Source organism: Gymnoscopelus braueri, assembly GCF_963280865.1.
Source record: "Gymnoscopelus braueri genome assembly, contig: SUPER_24_unloc_1, whole genome shotgun sequence".
Lineage (NCBI taxonomy): Eukaryota > Metazoa > Chordata > Actinopteri > Myctophiformes > Myctophidae > Gymnoscopelus > Gymnoscopelus braueri.
The window spans coordinates 319,984-341,155 of record NW_027660989.1 but is presented as its reverse complement, the minus strand read 5'-3'; the positions used below and the strand labels follow the sequence as shown (position 1 = coordinate 341,155).

At 42.2% G+C, this 21,172-nt stretch overlaps 2 protein-coding genes across 4 annotated transcripts in view; both read left to right on the top strand.

Annotated features, from left to right (window-relative positions):
• LOC308080972 (uncharacterized protein) overlaps window positions 1–3,047 on the top strand; it is a gene marked incomplete at its 3' end in the record, with an annotated part of 220,493 nt that extends 217,446 nt beyond the window's left edge. Inside the window, exons 4-6 of the mRNA XM_080457379.1 lie at window positions 1,703–1,813; window positions 2,250–2,363; window positions 2,984–3,047. Coding sequence (XP_080313505.1) covers window positions 1,703–1,813; window positions 2,250–2,363; window positions 2,984–3,047 — 289 coding nt within the window. The remainder of the gene's footprint in view (window positions 1–1,702; window positions 1,814–2,249; window positions 2,364–2,983) is intronic.
• The window catches only part of LOC308080976 (uncharacterized protein), a 1,029,623-nt gene that overhangs the window by 722,457 nt on the left and 285,994 nt on the right, over window positions 1–21,172 (top strand). The window contains exon 12 of one of the 3 annotated variants that reach the window (XM_080457385.1): window positions 7,223–7,336. The exons of the other annotated variants lie outside the window; for them this stretch is intronic. Coding sequence (XP_080313511.1) covers window positions 7,223–7,336 — 114 coding nt within the window. The remainder of the gene's footprint in view (window positions 1–7,222; window positions 7,337–21,172) is intronic. 3 annotated transcript variants of the gene reach the window in all.

Genomic DNA, 21,172 nt, shown 5'->3' with positions numbered 1-21,172 from the left:
GTTCACAAACTCTGCTCAGCCAGTGGAACCAGCAGTCTGTTTAAAATAATGTTTATTTTTCTAAAAAAGGAAAATCAGCCTAGGGGCATGAAAATCCAGAGAACCAAACCTTCAACTTGGTGTCAGATTATTATACAACTTAATGTATTGTAACTATCAATGTATATGACAATCTACAGTATTATTACAATTACAACTATTTACATTATTGTCATTCAACAGACACTGTTATCCAGAGTGATTTATAAAGTACGATCACAGTAAGCAGCATGGATCCTAGTCAACCAACAACTGAGTAAGTGGGCAATTCAATAAAGTGATAAAAAAAAATAAGTCTGTGCAACAAAGTCATTATTCTACAATTATAAACTTTAGTATATTTGAACCTACTGTTGGCTGATGCAATAATACTAACTGCAGCATCTTAAAGCTGCAATCCATAACTCATATCCTACCCAGGAAAAACAACTGTGAATGTAGTCCCTTAGACATACCTGAGGAGTCTATAAGGGATCCAAACACTTGTGCAATATTACAATGAATACACGGAATGCCTGTACATACGTACGTCTGTAATTTACATATCTTGAGAACAGTGTGACCGATCTACTTTAAATTGGGCACGGGCGTCAACGACAACCCGAGGAAGTGCAGGGCCTGGTGTCGAGTCGGTCGGATAGGGGGTTGTCCAGAACATAGACATATAAAAGTAGACACCTCCTCCGGCTCTGAGGCGTCTGTATCTCGGGCGCACCAGCTTCCGCAGGGCAAGCGGAAATCTTCCACGAGCGTCACAGAAGGGGGCGTTCGGTAGGCCAATGGGCAGGTGGGGGCAGGTGGGGGAAGGTCTTTTTGTAACCCAGCCCTTAACCCTTTAACACTCGCATGACTAGCCGGTCATTCTGGATGATTTTGAGAATTTAAAGTGGATTATCTTCTCTCATGAAGCTCTGAGAAAGTTCCCCTTTCATGACTTTTCCTAAATATTTGTTTCAAATCATCTCCGGTTTTTTTTTCTTTCTGAAACGTATTATAAATATGAAATAAACACCATATATACCATCCCAGCCGTTATATTTCGGCTAAATTGACCGCTCTCCCCCTCTCTCCCCCTGGGAAGAGTAGTTGACACCTTGTCAGTTGTTTGATAACTCTGGGTGCCTACCTGTTAAGTCCTTCTAAGAAACCTGATGAACAAATGCATGCCTATTGTCTAGAGTCACAGAGTTATTGTGGTTTAAATTAATCCTGTAAAGAGTTCTAACATTGCTTCTCTTCTATGATGTGGACACATTAGTGGAAAAGCCTCTATAGACTGTAAATATGTTATGTGGACTGTCTGTAGGTATGATGACTGCTTTTATGTTTTTATTGTTTGTCTTTTTGGATATGGACCTTGAGTCTGAAATAAAGATAACATTGAATTGAATACCTTAGGAAGAGCCTGTAAGGGTTCCAAACATTATGTTTTTAAACTTTTGTAATATGATATATCTATTTTTATTAACTGGGGAAATTTACAGTATTGAAAATCTATTTTAAAATGAATTGTACACATGTTGTAAACAACAGCAACACCTTTGAAATGGAATAAAAGGAAAGGCCATCGGGTCACCAATTTTCTTTTATAAAAAGTTAATTGAAAAACACAAAACAAAAAAAATATATATACAATGTTTCATCTTGGTTATCATCCTGTCAGGGTTCATCAGCAGAGACCAGAGTCTCCTGTACCCAGCTGTGTCTCCATGAAGAGTGACCATTCCAAGGGTGGACAGATTAACTTCAAAGACGGACACCACTCTGATCAGAGGTCAGAATGTAAAACAAACCGAAAACAAGATATTGTAGATAGATAGATAGTTTGATAAATAGATAGATTTTAGTAGTTTCTGTACCATATATTAAAGTAATCGTTCTGTGTTTCCTGCCTTCCCTTGTAGTTGGGAACAGGACACAGGCCTGCCCCAGTCCTGCACCAGTGAAGAGCCAGTTGTTTGATAACTTGGGGTGCTTACCTGTTAAGCCCTTTTGAGAAACCCGATGCACAAATTCATGTCTATTGTCTAGAGTCAACAGAGTTATTGTAGTTTGAATTAATCCTGTAAAGAGTTCTAATATTGCTTCTCTTCTATGCTGTGGAGACAACAGCCTCTATACCAATTTTAAATAAAAAAGTGAATTGAAAAATACAAAACAAAATTAAAATAAATAAATACAATGTTTCAACTTGGTTATCATCTTGTCAGGGTTCATCAGCAGAGATCAGAGTCTCCTGGACCCAGCTGTGTTTCCTTGAAGAGTGACAAGTCCAAGGGTGGACAGATTAACTTCAAAGATGGACACCACTCTACTGATCAGAGGTCAGAATGTAAAACAAACAGAAAACAACATGGATGGATAGATGGATAGATGGATAGATGGATAGATGGATAGATGGATAGATGGATAGATGGATGGATGGATGGATGGATGGATGGATAGATGGATAGATGGATAGATACGGCAGAACTGGCAACCTGTACCGGTTAGTACTGATCAAATTCAAGCATGTCTGGTAACTTAATATCATTCATGAATAGTATTTCCAGAGAGCCTGGCATGGCATGGCAACCCCAGCCTCAGCTTGATTTGGCAAATTCCCCACACCTGTCGAATTCCCCACACATGCCATTTGATTACTTAGTCCTTAAGACATTCTCCACACATTCTCCATTGACGTTTACCACTGCACAAGGACTTTTCCATATGGGCACAAAAGGGACACAGACAGACAGACGGTTAAATAGAACACACAGTAATCAATAAAACACAGCATGCATAATCAAAATCACAGCAAACTATAAACTCACAATATAAAGTAAACCATAAGTCATGCTGCTTTAAACATTGACCCTGTGCATTCTGTGACACTTGTCATTAAACCCAAATGGCATTATTCACTCTATGACACTAGCTCACTACCTGCACCTGCCTGCCCCAGTCCTGCACTAGTGAAGAGCCAGTTGTTTGATAACTTGGGGTGCCTACCTGTCAAGCCCTTTTAAGAAACCCAATGTACACATTCATACCTATTGTCTAGAGTCAACAATTTATTGTTATTGTGGTATAAATTAATCCTGTAAATCATTCTTATTGCTACTCTTCTATGATGTGGAGACATTAGTGCAACAGCCTCTATAGACTGTAAATATGTTATGTGGACTGTCTGTAGGTATGATGACTGCTTTTATGTTTGTATTGTTTTGTCTTTTTATTATATCGACTGTGAGTCTGAAATAAAGATCAAATTGAATTGCATACCTGAGGAAAAGCCTGTAAGGGCTCCAAACATTATTGTTTAACTTTTGTAATATAATATAATTTGTAATTAATTGGGGGAATTCACAGTATTGTAAATCTATTTTAAAATGACATGTACACATGTTGTAAACAATGCAGCCACACTTTTGAAATGTAATAAGAGAAATGTCCATCGGGTCACCAAAAAGTAAAATAAAAAGTGAATTGAAAAACACAAAACAAAACAATGAATAAATAAATACAATGTTTCATCTTGGTTATCATCCTGTCAGGGTTCATCAGCAGAGACCAGAGTCTCCTGTACTCAGCTGTGTCTCCATGAAGAGTGACCACTCCAAGGATGGACACATTAGCTTCAAAGATGGACACCACTCTACTGATCAGAGGTCAGAATGTAAAACAAACAAACAAACAAACAAACAAACAGGCAGGCAGTTATTTTATAAACATTTGCATCATAATTATGAAGGTGTTTTCATGTGCTTTTATAAACATTAGCATCATAATTATGCAGGTGGGTACATTTTCTTTCAGAAACATTAGTATCATAATTATGCAGGTGTGTACATTTTCTTTCAGAAGCATTAGTATCATGCAGGTGTGTACTGTACATATTATTTTAGAAACATTAGCATTATATGCAGGTGAGTGCATAATGTGCTGCCTCATGGCTGGGTAAAAAACAAAAGTAGCAACAGGTGCTGTGTGCTTTAATATCTTGAGGGGCCGCCACGGTATACAGTAGTTAATTAATGGGAAACGCTGCACGGCACAGGAATTGTAAATCTTTTAATCTCTATTAGACAAACATAGTATTTATTAGACAATAGGCCTAATATACAACGTGCATGTATAGGACTATTATGGACCCCATTTGATTCCATTTGTATAGTCTCAGAGTTAAATTTGCATTCAGGATTTTACTGTATTTATCCTAAGAAAAATACTACTCAAATAAGGGTTGACTGTGCCAATATCTAACGTTACCAGATATTTCACATGATCAAACTATTTGGTGATGTCCCATTCATACAGGTAGATGCTTTTATTTGTTTGAAGTTAATCAGTCCACCCCTGGACCAGTCACTCTTCATGGAGACACATTGTTTGTCTTTTTGGATATGGACCTTGAGTCTGAAATAATAACATTGAATTGAATACCTGAGGAAGAGCCTGTAAGGGTTCCAAACATTATATTTTTAAACTTTTGTAATATGATATCTATTTTTATTAATTGGGGGAATTCACAGTATTGAAAATCTATTTTAAAATGAATTGTACACATGTAAACAACAGCAACACCTTTGAAATGGAATAAAAGGAAAGGCCATCGGGTCACCAATTTTCTTTTATAAAAAGTTAATTGAAAAACACAAAACAAAAAATATATATATATACAATGTTTCATCTTGGTTAACATCCTGTCAGGGTTCATCAGCAGAGACCAGAGTCTCCTGTACCCAGCTGTGTCTCCATGAAGAGTGACCATTCCAAGGGTGGACAGATTAACTTCAAAGATGGACACCACTCTACTGATCAGAGGTCAGAATGTAAAACAAACCGAAAACAAGATACTGTAGATAGATAGATAGACAGACAGACAGACAGACAGACAGACAGACAGACAGACAGACAGACAGACAGATAGATGGGCAGAGGGTTGGATGGACACAAGAAACAACATGATAATACCCTAAAAAAAACACCATCAGCAATGAACGACAGTGTACACCCTATACAGTATCCTGCACTATGCAGATACAAATACAATCAATCACAGTGACATTACAGTATAAATAGAATACTATCAATACAGTGTCAACATTATTATCAGTACAATAACTGTACCATACAGTGTTGTTAAATTGAAATAAATAATACAATACACTGATGGTAGTGGGTAGTACGGTACAGTATCTGTGTAATGAACGTGTGTGTGACTGAGGAGTTCAATACAATAAATCAGTGTGACTAGAATGATTGTTGGTCTAATACCGACCATATCAACACTCATAGATGTACTGTAACCAAACAATTGTCTTAAAAGAAAAACATTGTACCTCTAGTACCTCTCACGCACGCACGCACGCACGCACGCACGCACGCACGCACGCACGCACGCACGCACGCACGCACGCACGCACGCACGCACGCACGCACGCACACAGTTGTTTGATATCTTGGGGTGCCTACCTGTCAAGGATCTTTTTAAAAACCTGATTTACAATTCATGCCTATTGTCTAGAATCAACAGAGTTATTGTGGTTGAAACTAATCCTGTAAAGAGTTCTAATTGCTCCTCTTCTATGATGTGGAGACATTAGTGCAACAGCCTCTATAGACTGTAAATATGTACTGTGGACTGTCTGTAGATATGATGACTGCTTTTATGATTTTATTGTTTGTCTTTTTTGATATGGACCTTGAGTCTGAAATAAAGTTGTATCGAATACCCGAGGAAGAGCTTGTAAGGGATCCAAACATTATATATATATATATATATATATATATATATATTTATTATTATTATTATTATTATTATTATTATTATTATTATTATTATTATTTATTTATTTTACTTTTGTAGTATAATATAATGTGTAATTAATTAGGAAAATTCACAGTATAGCAAATCTATATTAAATTGTAATTTACACATGTCGTAAACAACAGCAACACCTTTGAAATAGAATAAAAGGGCAGGCCATCGGGTCACCAAAAATACAATAAAAAGTTAATTGAAAAAAACAAAGCAAAATAAAACTAGAAAAAGTGCTCCTCGGAGCACAGGTCTCCGCCAGGTCAGGTACGTTATTGTGGCCTCCTGGTGGCGCTATAATAGGCCAATGTGAAAAGGGTGCCATTTCTTCTTAGGCCTTGCACGGCAATCGGACACTGCATTCATGATTTGAAGCATTTTGTTCAAAAAAATTGTTTTGCTAAATTAGACCTGCTGGTGGTGCTATAACAGGCCAATGTTAAAAGGGTGGCATTTGCTCCTCAACATAGTGTGAATGTGCATGCAAAGTTTGACCGTAATCGGATAATGCCTTCATGATTTGCGGCATTTTGTTCAAAACAAGCCACTACTGCAAACTGTAGATGTCAATCTTAGCCAATCAGGATGGAATATGAAAAATCAAACACCTCCGTCTTGATCCCATGACTATAGACATCATGTGTACCGATTTGCGTGAAATTTGGATAAAATCTGAAGGAGTAATATTAAAAAGAATGTTTTACATAAGTCGGCCTCCTGGTGGCGCTATAAAAGGCAGATGTGAAAAATGCAGGGCATTTTTCCTTGACCTCTAGGGAGTGCGCTTACAACATTTTACACAGATCGGTGCAGTTACAGGTAAAAACACGAATTGGCCTGTTATAGCGCCACCATGAGGTTGATTTGAAAATGTTCAAGTGGCATGTCTTCCTCGGCAGAGTGGAAATATGCGTGCAAAATTTCAAGGAAATTGCATGCTGTGTTCATGATTTGAGGCATTTTTTTCAAAACAGAGCACTCCTGCAAACTTTGGAAGCCATTTTTAGCCAATCAGGATGGAATATGAAAAATCTGAAAGACCTGTTTTGTTTAATGACTATAGAGATACTGTGTACCGATTTGCGGGATTTTTGGACAAAATCTGTAGGAGTACTGTAAAAAAATATGTTTTGCACAAATCGGCCTCCTGGTGGCGCTATAAAAGGCCCATGTGAAAAATTTGGGGCAGAGGGCAAGCCAACGGTGCCTGAGATTAGCTGTACACAGACAGAATGACGGACACACGGACGGACACACGGACGGACGGACGGACGCACGGACAGGGGGCAAAACATACTCCCTCGCCATGCCTTTCGGCCTGGTGGAGACAAAAATAAAAATAATATATACAATGTTTCATCTTGCTTATCATCTTGTCAGGGTTCATCAGCAGAGACCAGAGTCTCCTGTACCCAGCTGTGTCTCCATGAAGAGTGACTGGTCCAGGGGTGGACTGATTGACTTCAAAGATGGACACCACTCTACTGATCAGAGGTCAGAATGGAAAACAAACAAACAAACAAACAGGCAGGCAGTTCTTTTATAAACATTAGCATCATAATTATGAAGGTGTTTTCGTGTGCTTTTATAAACATTAGCGTCATAATTATGCAGGTGGGTAGGCCTACATGTTCCTTTAGAAACATTGTATCATAATTATGCAGGTGTGTACATTTTCTTTCAGAAACATTAGTATCATGCAGGTGTGTACTGTACATATTATTTTAGAAACATTAGCATTATATGCAGGTGAGTGCATAATGTGCTGCCTCATGGCTGTGTAAAAAAACAAAAGTAGCACCAGGTGCTGTGTGCTTTAATATCTTGCTTCTGCATGTTCATATTACAGTATAACAATATGATATTAATTAAAAATACAATCTGTTCATTATGAGACTAGTGCGGAACAAATTAGACCATGAGGGGCGCCACGGTATAGTTAATTAATGGGAAACACTGCACAGCACAGGAATTGTAAATCTGTTAATCTTTATTAGACAAACATAGTATTTATTAGACAATAGGCCTAATATACAACACACATGTATAGGATTATTATGGAGCCCATTTGATTCCATTTGTATAGTCTCAGAGTTAAATTAGCGTTCAGGATTTTACTGTATTTATCCTAAGAAAAATACTACTCAAATAAGGGTTGACTGTGCCAATATTTAACGTTACCAGATATTTCATATGATCAAACTATTTGGTGATGTCCCATTAATACAGGTTGATGCTTTTATTTGCTGTGAAAAAGTGGATGCACTTCATTTAATTGCACAAATGGATGTAGGCCTACTTAATTTAATTGCACAAATTTATTGCACAAAATAAACTCTAACAGGGGTGTGTAAGGATCTTAAGATGAAAAGCAGAAAGGGTAAGTCTCCCTGTGTGTATTTACGGACGATTTGACATGTGTCCAGGGGTGAAAGTGGGCCGGGACGGTCCGGAACGGTGTTCCAGTAAAAGATTCGGTACCGGAACGCCGTTCCGTTAAGACAAAGTCAAAGGCAGCTGTGAAAATCCCATATTAAATAACCTGCCACAGACCCATGGCCATGTTCAAGAAGAAAACATAATCTACTAACGTCAGATTAACATACAGGGCATCACAACCAATCATTGTGCGTACGACGGGACACCCTCACTCTCACAGATCCGTGATTTCCCCCCACTTTTTGTCTGACTTTTTTTTTTCTCCCCCCGTTCCATATAAGCTGCTGCTTTCATTCCAATATCGTGAAGTAGTTTCAACTAGGCTACCTGGGTACTTCTACTTGCAGTAGTATGATTTCAAAATAAAACGTGTGTTGAATTTTAACATTACAAGTATAGATTTAAAAAAAAACTCTTATTTTGAAATGCACATAGTTTTGAAAGGAAACCAGATATCTGGGGGCCGCGTGACTAACGTGCGTCGAAGTCTACGTTCTCAAACTCCATGCTTAGCTTGAGTAAAAAGTAAATAACACGGTCGTGGGACATTATGGAATAAAAATACTTTGGGGCAAAAGTTCATATTTACCACCATACTCTCTGAAACCAAGACAATGTGGGCCTATGGAACAAAAGTGTGTTCTTCTATGACAAAACATACATAAACCGCTTCAGCCCTATTTAAACTTTGGCTTTTTGAAAATAGCCGATCTACAAGCTCACAAGCGATGACGTGTTGTGAGCTTGTAGATCTGCTATTTTCAAAATATTTTAATAAATTTGATTTTAGCCATGGACCCCCATCTGAAAATGTTTTGTGCCAGGGACCCCCAGAAGAGAACATTTGTCTTAAAAAAGTATAAAAACAATGTTCAAATACTGCACAAAAATAGCAGATGTACAAGCTTGCATCACGGGTGATCTGGTTTTAGAGTACTTGGTTGTACAGTATGGTCAAGTTGGACAATACAGCTCTGTTTTCATCATGTGTATCAGGGGTGCAGCCATGGGTGGGCCTGGTGCACCCAATCGATTTTGCAAAAATAAATAAACATATTTTAATTAATCTAATTGTTTTTGATAATAAATCGGTAAAATCAGGCAAAAATAAGAATTAAATAACTTAACCCTAACCTAACCCTAACCCTAAGCCTAAACCCGAAATAAAGTAACAAAAAAACGAAAATAAAGTACCAAAATCCGCCAAATAACCAAAAACGCGCGCTTGCATGTGTCAGTTCCGGCAGGAACTGTCAGCCACTTTCACCCCTGCATGTGTCAGATGTGCTCCAGAACTTAACAACACAGTGGTCGTGGTCTACAAGCGCCAAATCCAGCTCTCTTAACACTAGCATGACTGGGGTTTCATTATCCCACACACTGCCTGAAAAACGGTCTTTTTGATCCCCAAATCTGGCTATTCTATTGGTCACTGTCTCCCCTCTGTGCTCCAGACGAGCTCACACCTTCTCCCCCAAACAGTGGGGGGTTCCATTGTCTTCTAAATAGCTATTAACATCTCAATTGCACTCTGCTGAGTCAGTGAGCTCACTGTTGTTGCAGGCAGACAGAAACATTATAAAATAGGCCAATTTGTAATGGTAACTGCAGATTCTGTATGTAAAATCCTTATATAAAAAAAAGCATATACAACAGCGCAATCTGTAGCGTCTAGGGGTGTAACGATACATTTTAACAACGATTCGATACGTATCACGATACTTGGTTGTCGATACGATACATGAACGATACAGGTTAATTTAGAACGATACGATATGTTTCGATTCAGTGATTTAGTCGATACGATACATGAACGATACAGGACAGGTTAATTTAGAACGATACGATTCGATTCAATGACTTAAAATCGATATAGTAACTATTTATTTACCCAAAAATTCTGTGTGAAAAATAAATACCTGGATACTGGATATAAACCCCTCTTTCTCTTTTTTTCTTCTTAAAAGTACTTAGTTTGATATAATTGATTATTTGCATTGCAGAACGATTCGATACGATTATTTGCATTGCAAAACGATTCGATACGATACAAAGTCAAACGATACGATATTTAGCTGTTTGCATATCGATATAGTAGATCGTTGAAAATTCTAAACGATGCATCGATGCAGTTACTGTATCGTTACGGGACTAGCGTCACATTAAACTCTTCAGTGAAACGTGGAGCCTATTTGAACGCTGAAGCCACTGTCTAATTACGTGACTATCTCCATTGTCCAAAACACATGGATACCTCTTGACAAACCAATATTATTATTATTCATAATAATAATATTCACATTATTGTCTGAGCGTAAAGCTCTCATTCTATCAGCTGTCCACGTCGCTGACAAACGTGTCTCCTCTCCTCCCTCAGCGCAACAAGTGAACACATCGCTATGTTCCACAAATGTGCTCAATCCTGCGCAAAATATCTGATCTTCAAGCATAAAACAGTTGCTGCGTGACAAGCTGTATGCTTGTAGATCCTATCTTTTTCCACCGCTTTGCAGTGAAAGGGAAAGTGGAAAATGGGTCGACAAATTTTGCGAGAGAAGTAAGCAGTCAGGTCTATGAAAAATGTTACTGCATGCGTCGTTGTGCCCTTAGAAAACAGTGAGGCATGAATGGGGTTTATAGCCGAGGCTAATTTGCAACCCCAGTCCCTGGTTAGACCTTTCTATATAAATATTTACCTAATAAAAAATCATTTACAAAAGGACATGCATGAAGCTCTAATCTAAACAAGTATGAAAAGATATTTATATCTGCAAAGTAACTAGTAACTAAAGTTTTCAAATAATTGTAGTGGAGTAAAAGTACAAGATTTGCCTCTGAGCTGTAGTGGAGTAGAAAATTATTACCATTATAATGTAGTTATATATATAATTATAATAATAATAATAATAGAAAGACGTGAAAAACAAGCCCAAAGTCGCTTATAATAAGCAGACATGGCAACATAGACTCGCTGCGCAGCAGCGAGTCTATGTATGCTGCTCGTCTGCGGGCCGCTCTGCGGGGGGTCTGGAGGTGTGAACTGCTCTTCCCTGGGGGAGAGAGGGTGAGAGCGGTCAATTTAGCCGAAATATAACGGCTGGGATGGTATATATGGTATATATTTCATATTTATAATACGTTTCAGAAAGAAATAAAATGAGATGATTTGAAACAAATATTTAGGAAAAGTCATGAAAGGGGAACTTTCTCAGAGCTTCATGAGATTCAATTAAATTCAATTCAAACTTTATTCCAGACGCACAGGGGGTCCATATTTCACGAGTAGTGGGGAAAGATTCCTGAGACCCTTGGTCCAAGACCGAGTCAAGACTGTGTGTGTGTGTGTGTGTGTGTGTGTGTGTGTGTGTGTGTGTGTGTGTGTGTGTGTGTGTGTGTGTGTGTGTGTGTGTGTGTGTGTGTGTGTGTGTGTGTGTGTGTGTATTGCTATTCATCCCATGTCTATGATGCATTATAAACATCCTTATAATGTATTATAATCTGTATTATAACACTGTATAATTATAGTTATAATAACTCATTAATGCTCATAATGCTTTATAAAAGAATCATAACACATTATAAAGCATTCTATAATGACTTATAAGGTCAACTATTATAATTGTGTCTATAATGTTTTAAAGCAACAAATGACCACTTATAGCGACTTATAATGACAGTATAATGCATTTTGTGAGTGATTACTGTCACAGTTCGGGCTTCGCCTCTCCTCCGGCCCCGCCCCCCCCCTCTCGTCACTAACTTTGTGCCTGTTTGTGAGTCAGTTTGAGCCTTTGATTGTCCGCGGCTCTCGCGGCTGGTGGCCCTTGTGCCTAATGACTTTCCTTTATAATTATCTCCCAGCCGTTGGCCTGTGCTTGGACATTGTATTGTTTGTGTGTGCTACCTGTCCTGTGTGTCTTGAACTGTCTTCCCTCTACGTTTGAGGGTTCTGTATTGTTCTTTGAAGTAAAGCCCTTTGTTTAACCGTCTCTCTTCGTCCGTGTCCTGCGTTTGGGTCCTACTCTGTTCCACCCGGTCCACACCGTGACAGAATGTCCAAGCCATACTCGGACCCAGCGGGACACGTGTCCGTCGCCTGTCAGACCGATGGCTTCGGGCTCGGTCGGCCTGCCCTGGAGGACAGGTTAGATTTAATAATGGACATGTTAAACTGTATGGACTCACGCCTGCTCCACATGGAGACCACGCTGGCCGGCGGCCAGCGTTCCATGCTGGTCCGGACCCAGGACATCTGGGAGCGGGTCATCCAGGGGTCGGGTCCGCCGCAGCGTTCTGGAGTGGCGATGTCGATCCGCTCCAGCGCGCGCGCCACGTGCGGCGGCTCGTCCAGCGAGCCGAGTTCGGGCGTGCTTCCCGTGGCATCCTCTTCCTCGGAGGCGTCGCTCTGCTCGTCCTCAACAGCTCCACGGGAGTGGTCTCCTCCCCGTCCTCGGATCCGCGAGAAGGTTCGCCGTCCGAGGTCTCTGTCGGCGGAGAGTGGCCACTTCCCCCGCGAGCGGGAGAGAGCCCCGCGTCGGCGGGTCGTCCCGACGCGCCACCGCTCCACGCCTCGTCCGTGTCCTGTCCCTACCGTGCCACTTCGTCAGATCCATGTTCCGGCCGTGTCACTTGGTCCATGTCCTGCCCCGTTGATGCCATCTGCCCCGTCGATGCCATCTGTTCCGTCTCCCGGCTGGGAGGTCCCGCCGGAGCCACTCGCCACCGCGAGTGGAGAGTTGGAGACGGAGAAGGAACGGCGGAGCCGTTTAGGTCTCTGCTTCTACTGTGGCGTGGGGGACCACCACATTAACAACTGCCTGGTGAGGCCCCCACGTCCCAAGAAGTGACTCTAAAGTTAAGTTCTTGTTCTGTTTTGTCGCGCTCTTTTACTAGAGTTGTTTTTCGTTCTAGTTTTGGTTTTAGGCTCACCTCCTCTGCCTCCTGTTTTTCCTCCTGTCTTCTCTTTCCTCCTGTCCTGTCTCCAGCTCCTGTTTCGCCCCGGGTCGGCGGCGGCGAACGACGGACGGCCCGCCGGGACGTCCGAACCTGGACGGGCACCGCCAGTATCCAGGTGCGGTGTTCGGTCCTTCTGACTGGTCCGCGGTCCCGGCGGGGCCGTTCGTGTCCCGTTTTCCGGTCGTCGCTGTCCGGGGACTTTCCTCTTCTGCCTTGGTTTTGGTTCTGCCCCCCCCCCCCACCTGCTCGCCTGCCGTCCGGGCTTCCCCAGTCGCCTTCCGGCTGGTCCCCGGTGGTCCTCCTGTTTCGAGCTTGCCTCTCTGCCCCGGTTCCTCGCCTGCCATTCCGGACCTCTCCTGCCGTTCCCCGGCCGGACCCGGGTGGCCGTTCCGGCCTCGACCCGTGCCTCTGTTCTGGTCCTGCTTGCGCCCTCTGTGCCGAAGCCCTCCGCACAGAGCCCTGGCAGCGCCCGCCCCCCCCCCCCCCGGTCCTGCTTGCGCCCTCTGTGCCGAAACCCTCCGCACAGAGCCCTGGCAGCGCCTTCCCCCCCCCCCCCCCCCCCCCCAGTTCTGTCTCTGCCCTCTCCCCACCGGAGGCTCTGGTCCGCTGCCCCCCCCCATTCTGGTTCTGGGACGCCTGGAAGTCGTCCCGTGGGGGGGAGGTACTGTCACAGTTCGGGCTTCGCCTCTCCTCCGGCCCCGCCCCCCCCCTCTCGTCACTAACTTTGTGCCTGTTTGTGAGTCAGTTTGAGCCTTTGATTGTCCGCGGCTCTCGCGGCTGGTGGCCCTTGTGCCTAATGACTTTCCTTTATAATTATCTCCCAGCCGTTGGCCTGTGCTTGGACATTGTATTGTTTGTGTGTGCTACCTGTCCTGTGTGTCTTGAACTGTCTTCCCTCTACGTTTGAGGGTTCTGTATTGTTCTTTGAAGTAAAGCCCTTTGTTTAACCGTCTCTCTTCGTCCGTGTCCTGCGTTTGGGTCCTACTCTGTTCCACCCGGTCCACACCGTGACAGATTACAATGCATTTTAATGGTGATTATAGAGCATTATAACATGATGTCTCACAACTATGAGAATTAACATGAAAAGTGTCATTAGAAGGTTTGTAATGTATTATGATTGCATTATGAGTTCTTACAAGTGCGTATAACTGTAATTATACAGTGTTATATGCATGTCACAATGCAATTATACTTGACCGGTAATACTTGCTATGCATACAATGTCTATAATGCCTTATAAACATACTTATAATACATTATAATTTGCTTATAACACTGTATAATTAAGTTATATTCCGTTTCCGGAAATTAAGTTATAAGAGCTCATAAATATTCATAATTCTTTATAACAATAAGCATTTATTGTTATAAAGAATTATGCATATTTATGAACTCCAGGAGGGGTTTTCTGATGTCAGTGCCAAGTATGTTAGTTATCTCCACAAATAGAAGTCTAGGAGAGCGTCTCTGATGTCAGACTTGGATAGGTCGGTTGTCTCCATACATGGGGATCTCCATATATGGGAAGATCGAGATTGAATAGGTCACTAAAGGTCGGGACTGAATAGGTCATTTATCCCCCTATATGGGTTTCCGGGCATCCTGTCACGGTCTACCTTGCGGTGGTGTCCATTTATGGCTAATGCTGGCAAGTATGCTCTGAACGTTCGCTACACTTATCAAAGACTAATACAATGTCGTTTGATCTGCATTTGCTATAACCACACCAGACCATTTTGTTTAATCTGGTTTAGAAAACAAGCAGATTGCTGTAATTTAAAGTTCTCTATAATCAGCAATGTGTGAGTGATAATTCTGTGTATCAAATGAGTACTTCAAACCTATATATGTCGGCTATTTGAAAATAGTCGAGCTACAAGCTCACAACCTCAACCCGCAACTACCATTATTTACAAGCAACTTTACAGACAAACAAGCCCAACATGGCTTATAATAAGCAGACCTGGGAACACTGGCAGAGAGGGAGAGAGCATAAGATTGCATTGGGGATGATGGTTTATGGCTGCCGTCTTCTCTTAAAGAAAATGGCATCTGGCACGGTGATTGATTGATTTTTTTTTAATTGTAATGCCAAAACCACACCTATGCATAATGTAACGGCTAGTGCAGGTGTTTTAGGGATAGGACTGGTGTCTGAAAATAGCAACTATTGCATTGGAACGCCCCTTGCGCAATGCTAAATCCCCAAATAGTGGATTTAGCCACTCTTGGCTAAAATGGAGCCCATAGCATTCGCCTCCCAGTCTGTCAGCCTGGTTAAGACACCAAATGTAACTCCATCACTAACAATAATAAAGGTCAATGGAGACACGTTTTCAATATCTAGTTGATTGGTATGTGCTCTTGGAATAAGGACTAATAAACATAAATATATATTTTAATCGTTTTGTACAGTATGTTGTTTTTGCTATTTGGTTGATGTTAAAGGTTGTTTTACATTGTGTTCCTCTGCAGCTTACTGTAGATTATGATAATAGTAACATTATAATGTACAGCATTTATTAGACACTAAAACCACCTGACCTCTAATATATCTGTCATTGTGTTGTGTTGACCTTATATTATCCTGATGTTGTTAGACTTTGATACTGAACATGTTTAAACAACTCGTAATCATAAAGTTTAACATTAGCTGTACACGTTTATCTACAGACAGTACCTCTGAAATCTAAGTTATCAAATATAACTAATGGTAATTCATTTAATAACATACTGTTGTGTCCTAGTTTAAATTTAACTAGATTCATAGTTCATATCTATCAACTACTGTGACTGGTTGACCAATACATATAATGTTTCATCTTGCTTATCATCCTGTCAGGGTTGATCAGCAGAGAGCAGAGTCTCCTGTACCAAGCTGTGTCTCCATGAAGAGTGACCAGTCTATGGGTGAACCTATGGTCTTCAAAGATGGACACCACTCTACTGATCAGAGGTGAGAATGTAAAACAAACAGAAAACAACAGATTATATTATTTTATTAGACTATACTGATCAGAGGTCAAAATTAATTTGATTATTTGTCTGAGTCTTCATAATATTGCCATTTTACTCCCATAACATCACATCTAATAACCACAGCAGCATCCATTATGATGCGTCTGTGCGTGCATGCATGCATATGTGTGACACCACAAATGCATTTTTGTTGGACTTAATGAGCAGAAGTCAAACCACTTTTGGAAGTGTGCTCTATATTGGCCTCTCAAAATGTAAAATCAGATTGGGGTTGATTGGGTGTGGGGGTTCATCACATATAGTTTATTTGTAAGATATAAGCCCCACCCATTAATTTGTGAAGCCAATAGCAGGATTATGGAAGGGTTTATCAAAACCTTTTTAAGGGTCATTGTAACATGACTCAAAATCATTTTCAACTAATTTAGTGAAGAAGAAAAATAACTTTTTTGGCATTAGTGACCTCCTATTGAGTGTAAGGGAAATCACGTTTGTCTCTGTGTTGTGTAGAGGCCCCTCAATGTGGGACCTAATTTTGAACACTGCATTCATGATTTTGTCATTTTTAGTAAAATGGGCCCCTCCCGCAAATGTTGGAAAATAAGCATGGCAAAAATGGAATGGAATTTGATAAATCTGAATAATACATGTTTATCGCATGACTCCAAAGACCGATTTGTGTGAATGTTGTACAAAATGTATTAGTGAAAACTTTTGAATAAATTCTAAAATGGCAGTCGTATGGGGAATTGCAGCATGATCCAAGGAATCCAGGGGAAAATAATTTGATTCTACAATCTATGGAATGTCTTTCATGGCCTCCGGCAAGTGTGCATTCAAAGTTTGATGCCGATTGGTCTAGCATTAACCGAGATTACTGGGCACGGAGGCATGAAATGTTTCAGGGTCTCCCGATCCTTTCTGGCCCTGTCTGTCTGCCGCAAGATATCATCGATCCCGGGCCCAAAGTTAACACCGGGGGTCAGGGGAAGGTCAGCAAACGTGCTCTGCATAGAGGAAGGCAGCTTGGTCTGTGCCAGCTAAAGGTGGCGCCTAGCAGTCACGATCTGGCCCAAGGCTTTCCCATTAGCCCGGGCCATGTCTCTCTGGATCTGGCCGATCAGGTCAGAGACCAGTTTCACCTCCTGAGTCAGAGGTCCTCCATCCCCTGTAACCTGGGGCAGCAAGCTCTGCAGGTAGGCATGGAGGAGCATCACTGCATTAGAAAGGCGTCCCACCGCTGTCAGTGAACCATAGACCGTCTTGAGATCATCGTCAAACGTCCTGGAAGGACCAGGCTTAAGACGGGGGGTTTTGCCAATGATGACCTTATCTTGGGACTCACAGAGGCCAAGGGAATCAGGCCCTGCCATGAAAGCCCATGGCCCCGAATCAGGGGTAAAATGGAAGCGGCCTCTTCTTTCAGCCCAGCTTTCCATCATGGCCTCCTTGAAGGCACTGACTATGGGCACCACTGGTGGGCTGCTAAGAGGACCATCCTGGGCAATGTCCCGGGTAACTGTGATCCTCTCCACAAGGACCCCTTTCTGCATGGCAGGGTCCACATCAGGACAATCACTGCCCCCCTCAGAGTGCTCTGCTGACTGCTCGGGCCTGCGGTTAACAGTGCCGGCGTCATCTCTCAGCCAAAGGCCCTCGCTGGCCTCCACTGAGATAATGTTGTCTCCCTGGTCAGCGTCCACCTGCTGATGCCGGGCCAGCTCTCCACCCCCGCCTGCACTGTGGGCAGGACTACTGTGATGACGGCTCAGCACACCAGAGGGAGGCAGAGATCTGCGGTCCTCAGCCGGAACCAAGGCCTGAGCCACCCAGGCCCGCATGGCCCCCAGTCGGGCCACTCTCAGACGCTCAGAAAAGACTAAGCAGAACAGGCAGCCATTAGGGTGCCTCACCGCCTCCACTGCATGGGCCAGCCCAAGGTAGTGCATGCAAGATGCATGCGCATCTCCAGGTGGGATGTCCTCTCTGCACTTGACACAATGGGCTGACATCCTGTAGTACACCTGTACACCGTGGCAGGGTCACCTCTCCCTTTGCACTGCACCCGGTAAGGGAATTACCAGGGGAGAGGCCCAATGACAATGGCTGCCCCGTAAGGGTCTTACACCTGTGTCACATCAACAGCAACAAGCACTGGCCTTGAAGCTGTACACTCACACTTGTAGCTGAAAACAATACACTTACCCCTTTAAACAGTAATGAATGTAGTCAGCAAAAAACAGACTGACCAGGCTTCCAGGTTATGGAGATGCTCAGTGTGTGTCAGCTAAGGGGGAATAACAGTCAGCACCAGGTTATGGTAAAACTGACTGAAAATACAAACCTTGAAATATAAAGCAGAATTTCCTTTAATAGGGATTCCTGCAAAACAAGGAAAGAAAGCAAAAAAAAATCTCAGCCCAGCTAGCAAACCAGAGCTAACAGCACTACAAACATTTAGCAACCAGCATAAATGGTACACACAGTATAATAATCAAGAGTTCTCGTGAGAAGGGCTACAAAGTTAACAGCTCCAGGCTAAACCTAGCCACTGAGAACTCTTGGATGTGAAATAATTGAGCTATAATAGAGGTTACATACCTTCTCTGCTCATTTACCGACCTTGAACCTGAATGTTCCGCAGAGAAATGAAAAAGCAGGCGCGCGTGGGTGTGGTGTGCCAGGGGAGGCCACACCCCACGCACGCACAGGTGCGCACGGTAGTGAATCAGTTAATCCTTACCTCGAATGTATCCCTCCACTGCGGAGTGATAGCCACATTGGAGTGATCCAATGAGGGAAAACATAACTCCAACACTAACAATTATAAAGGTCAATGGAGACAAGTTTTCTAGTTGTCTAGTTGATTGATATATTCTTGGTCATCAAATATAACTCATGATAATTCATTTAACAACATACTGTACATCCGTTAAATATAACTAGATTATATTTGATATCTACCAACTGCTGTGACAAGTTGACCAATAAATATAATGTTTCATCTTGCTTATCATCCTGTCAGGGTTCATCAGCAGAGACCAGATTCTCCTGTACCCAGCTGTGTCTCCATGAAGAGTGACCAGTCTATGGGTAAGCATATTTTCCATCTTGTTGATGTGTTTGGTCTCATTTACATTAAAGTTGCTGTAGACAATATTCAGCGACCAAATGCTGCACCATACATCACAACCCCTCTGTTGCAAATGTTTCCTGGCTTATTTCCCTGAGTAATGTCTGTGAGGCAGCACTCATGCAGTTTGCACCATTGTAACACAGCACCTGCCCACCAATTGTCTCTTTAGGGAAAACACCTACCTTACCCAACAAAAACGGAACAAACAAACAAAATTACTCATATGATTATTTCACAATCATAATATTCTTTGGGGGAATGATTTTATTCTGCACATTTTAAAAAACACTGTGATTGTAATATTTTATTTTCATTATATGACAACATGATTATCGATATCATCTTAAGCACATACTCATTGAGCGGCCATAGCTGAATGGGTAGAGAGGCCACCTGTTTCCCAACAGGTTTGATTCGGATCCAGGTTTGATTCCCGTCCCTAGCAATGTGTTGAGATGTCCCTGAGCAAGATACTTAACCCCTAACTGCCCCCCCCTGCGCTCAAGTCTGACCCCTTGGGCAGCAATCAGCTGTGTGTAACTGAAAACAAAACTTACACCATGGGAACAAATAGGCCTAAATGATTTAGTACAAGTCCATACCCGGTTGACGCATCCGTGGGGGGATATGCTCACATGATATGGCAACCCGGGGGGGCAGTTCGTCCCATAGCTCACGGAGCCATCCCACAGCTGGGCAGCCCCGTAACCATGGTGACAGTCTTTGACACAAAAAGGCTAATAAACAGCTGAGATTTGGTGAAATCGAAAAACAGGCTTCGATGTTAGGTGCACATGCTTATGGTCAATGGCTGTGTGCAAATTCAGATCAATTGCTCCAGCCACTGAGGAGAACCGGGCAGAACAATTTTGGCCTCACCACCTCACCTACTACCACCTCACCACCACTACAGAGAATTATCAAATTATAGGAGGATTACTATTGATGTCTTCTTTTTTTTTGTCATTTAGAAACCCTTGCAGCTGTCAGTCAACAACAACTCAAGTCTAATCTGAGGAAGAAGTGTGAGTGTCTGTCTGAGTGGATTGCAAAAGAGGGAACACCAACACTTCTGAATCAGATCTTCACAGAGCTCTACATCACAGAGAGAGGGAGTGGAGAGGTCAATAAAGAACATGAGATCAGACAGATTGAAACAGCATCCAATAAACCAGCTAGACCAGAAACTACAATAAAACCTGAAGACATCTTTAAAGCTTTACCTGGAACAGATGAACAAGTCAGAACAGTGATGACAAAGGGAGTGGCTGGCATTGGTAAAACAGTCCTAACTCAGAAGTGTGCTCTAGACTGGGCAGAAGACAAAGCCAACCAGAATATCCACTTCATGTTTCTATTCTCTTTCCGACACCTGAATTTGGTCAAGAAGAATTACAGCTTGGTGGGACTTATTCATCATTTCTTTGGTGGAAACAAGGATGCAGACATCTCCAGCTTAATGGGGTCCCAAGTTGCGTTCATCTTGGATGGATTAGATGAGTTTCGGATTCCTTTAGATTTCAAGAACAATGAGATCTGGACTGATGTCACGAAGCCAACTTCAGTGGACGTGCTCCTGACAAACCTAATTATGGGGAACCTGCTTCCCTCTGCTCACATCTGGATAACCTCACGACCTGCAGCATCCGATCAGATCCCTTCTGAGTATGTTGACAGGGTGACAGAGGTGAGGGGGTTCACTGATCCCCAGAAGGAGGAGTACTTCATGAAGAGATTCAGTGATGAGAACCAGGCCTTGGCATTCATCTCACACATCAAGGCATCACGGAGCCTCCACATCATGTGTCACATTCCAG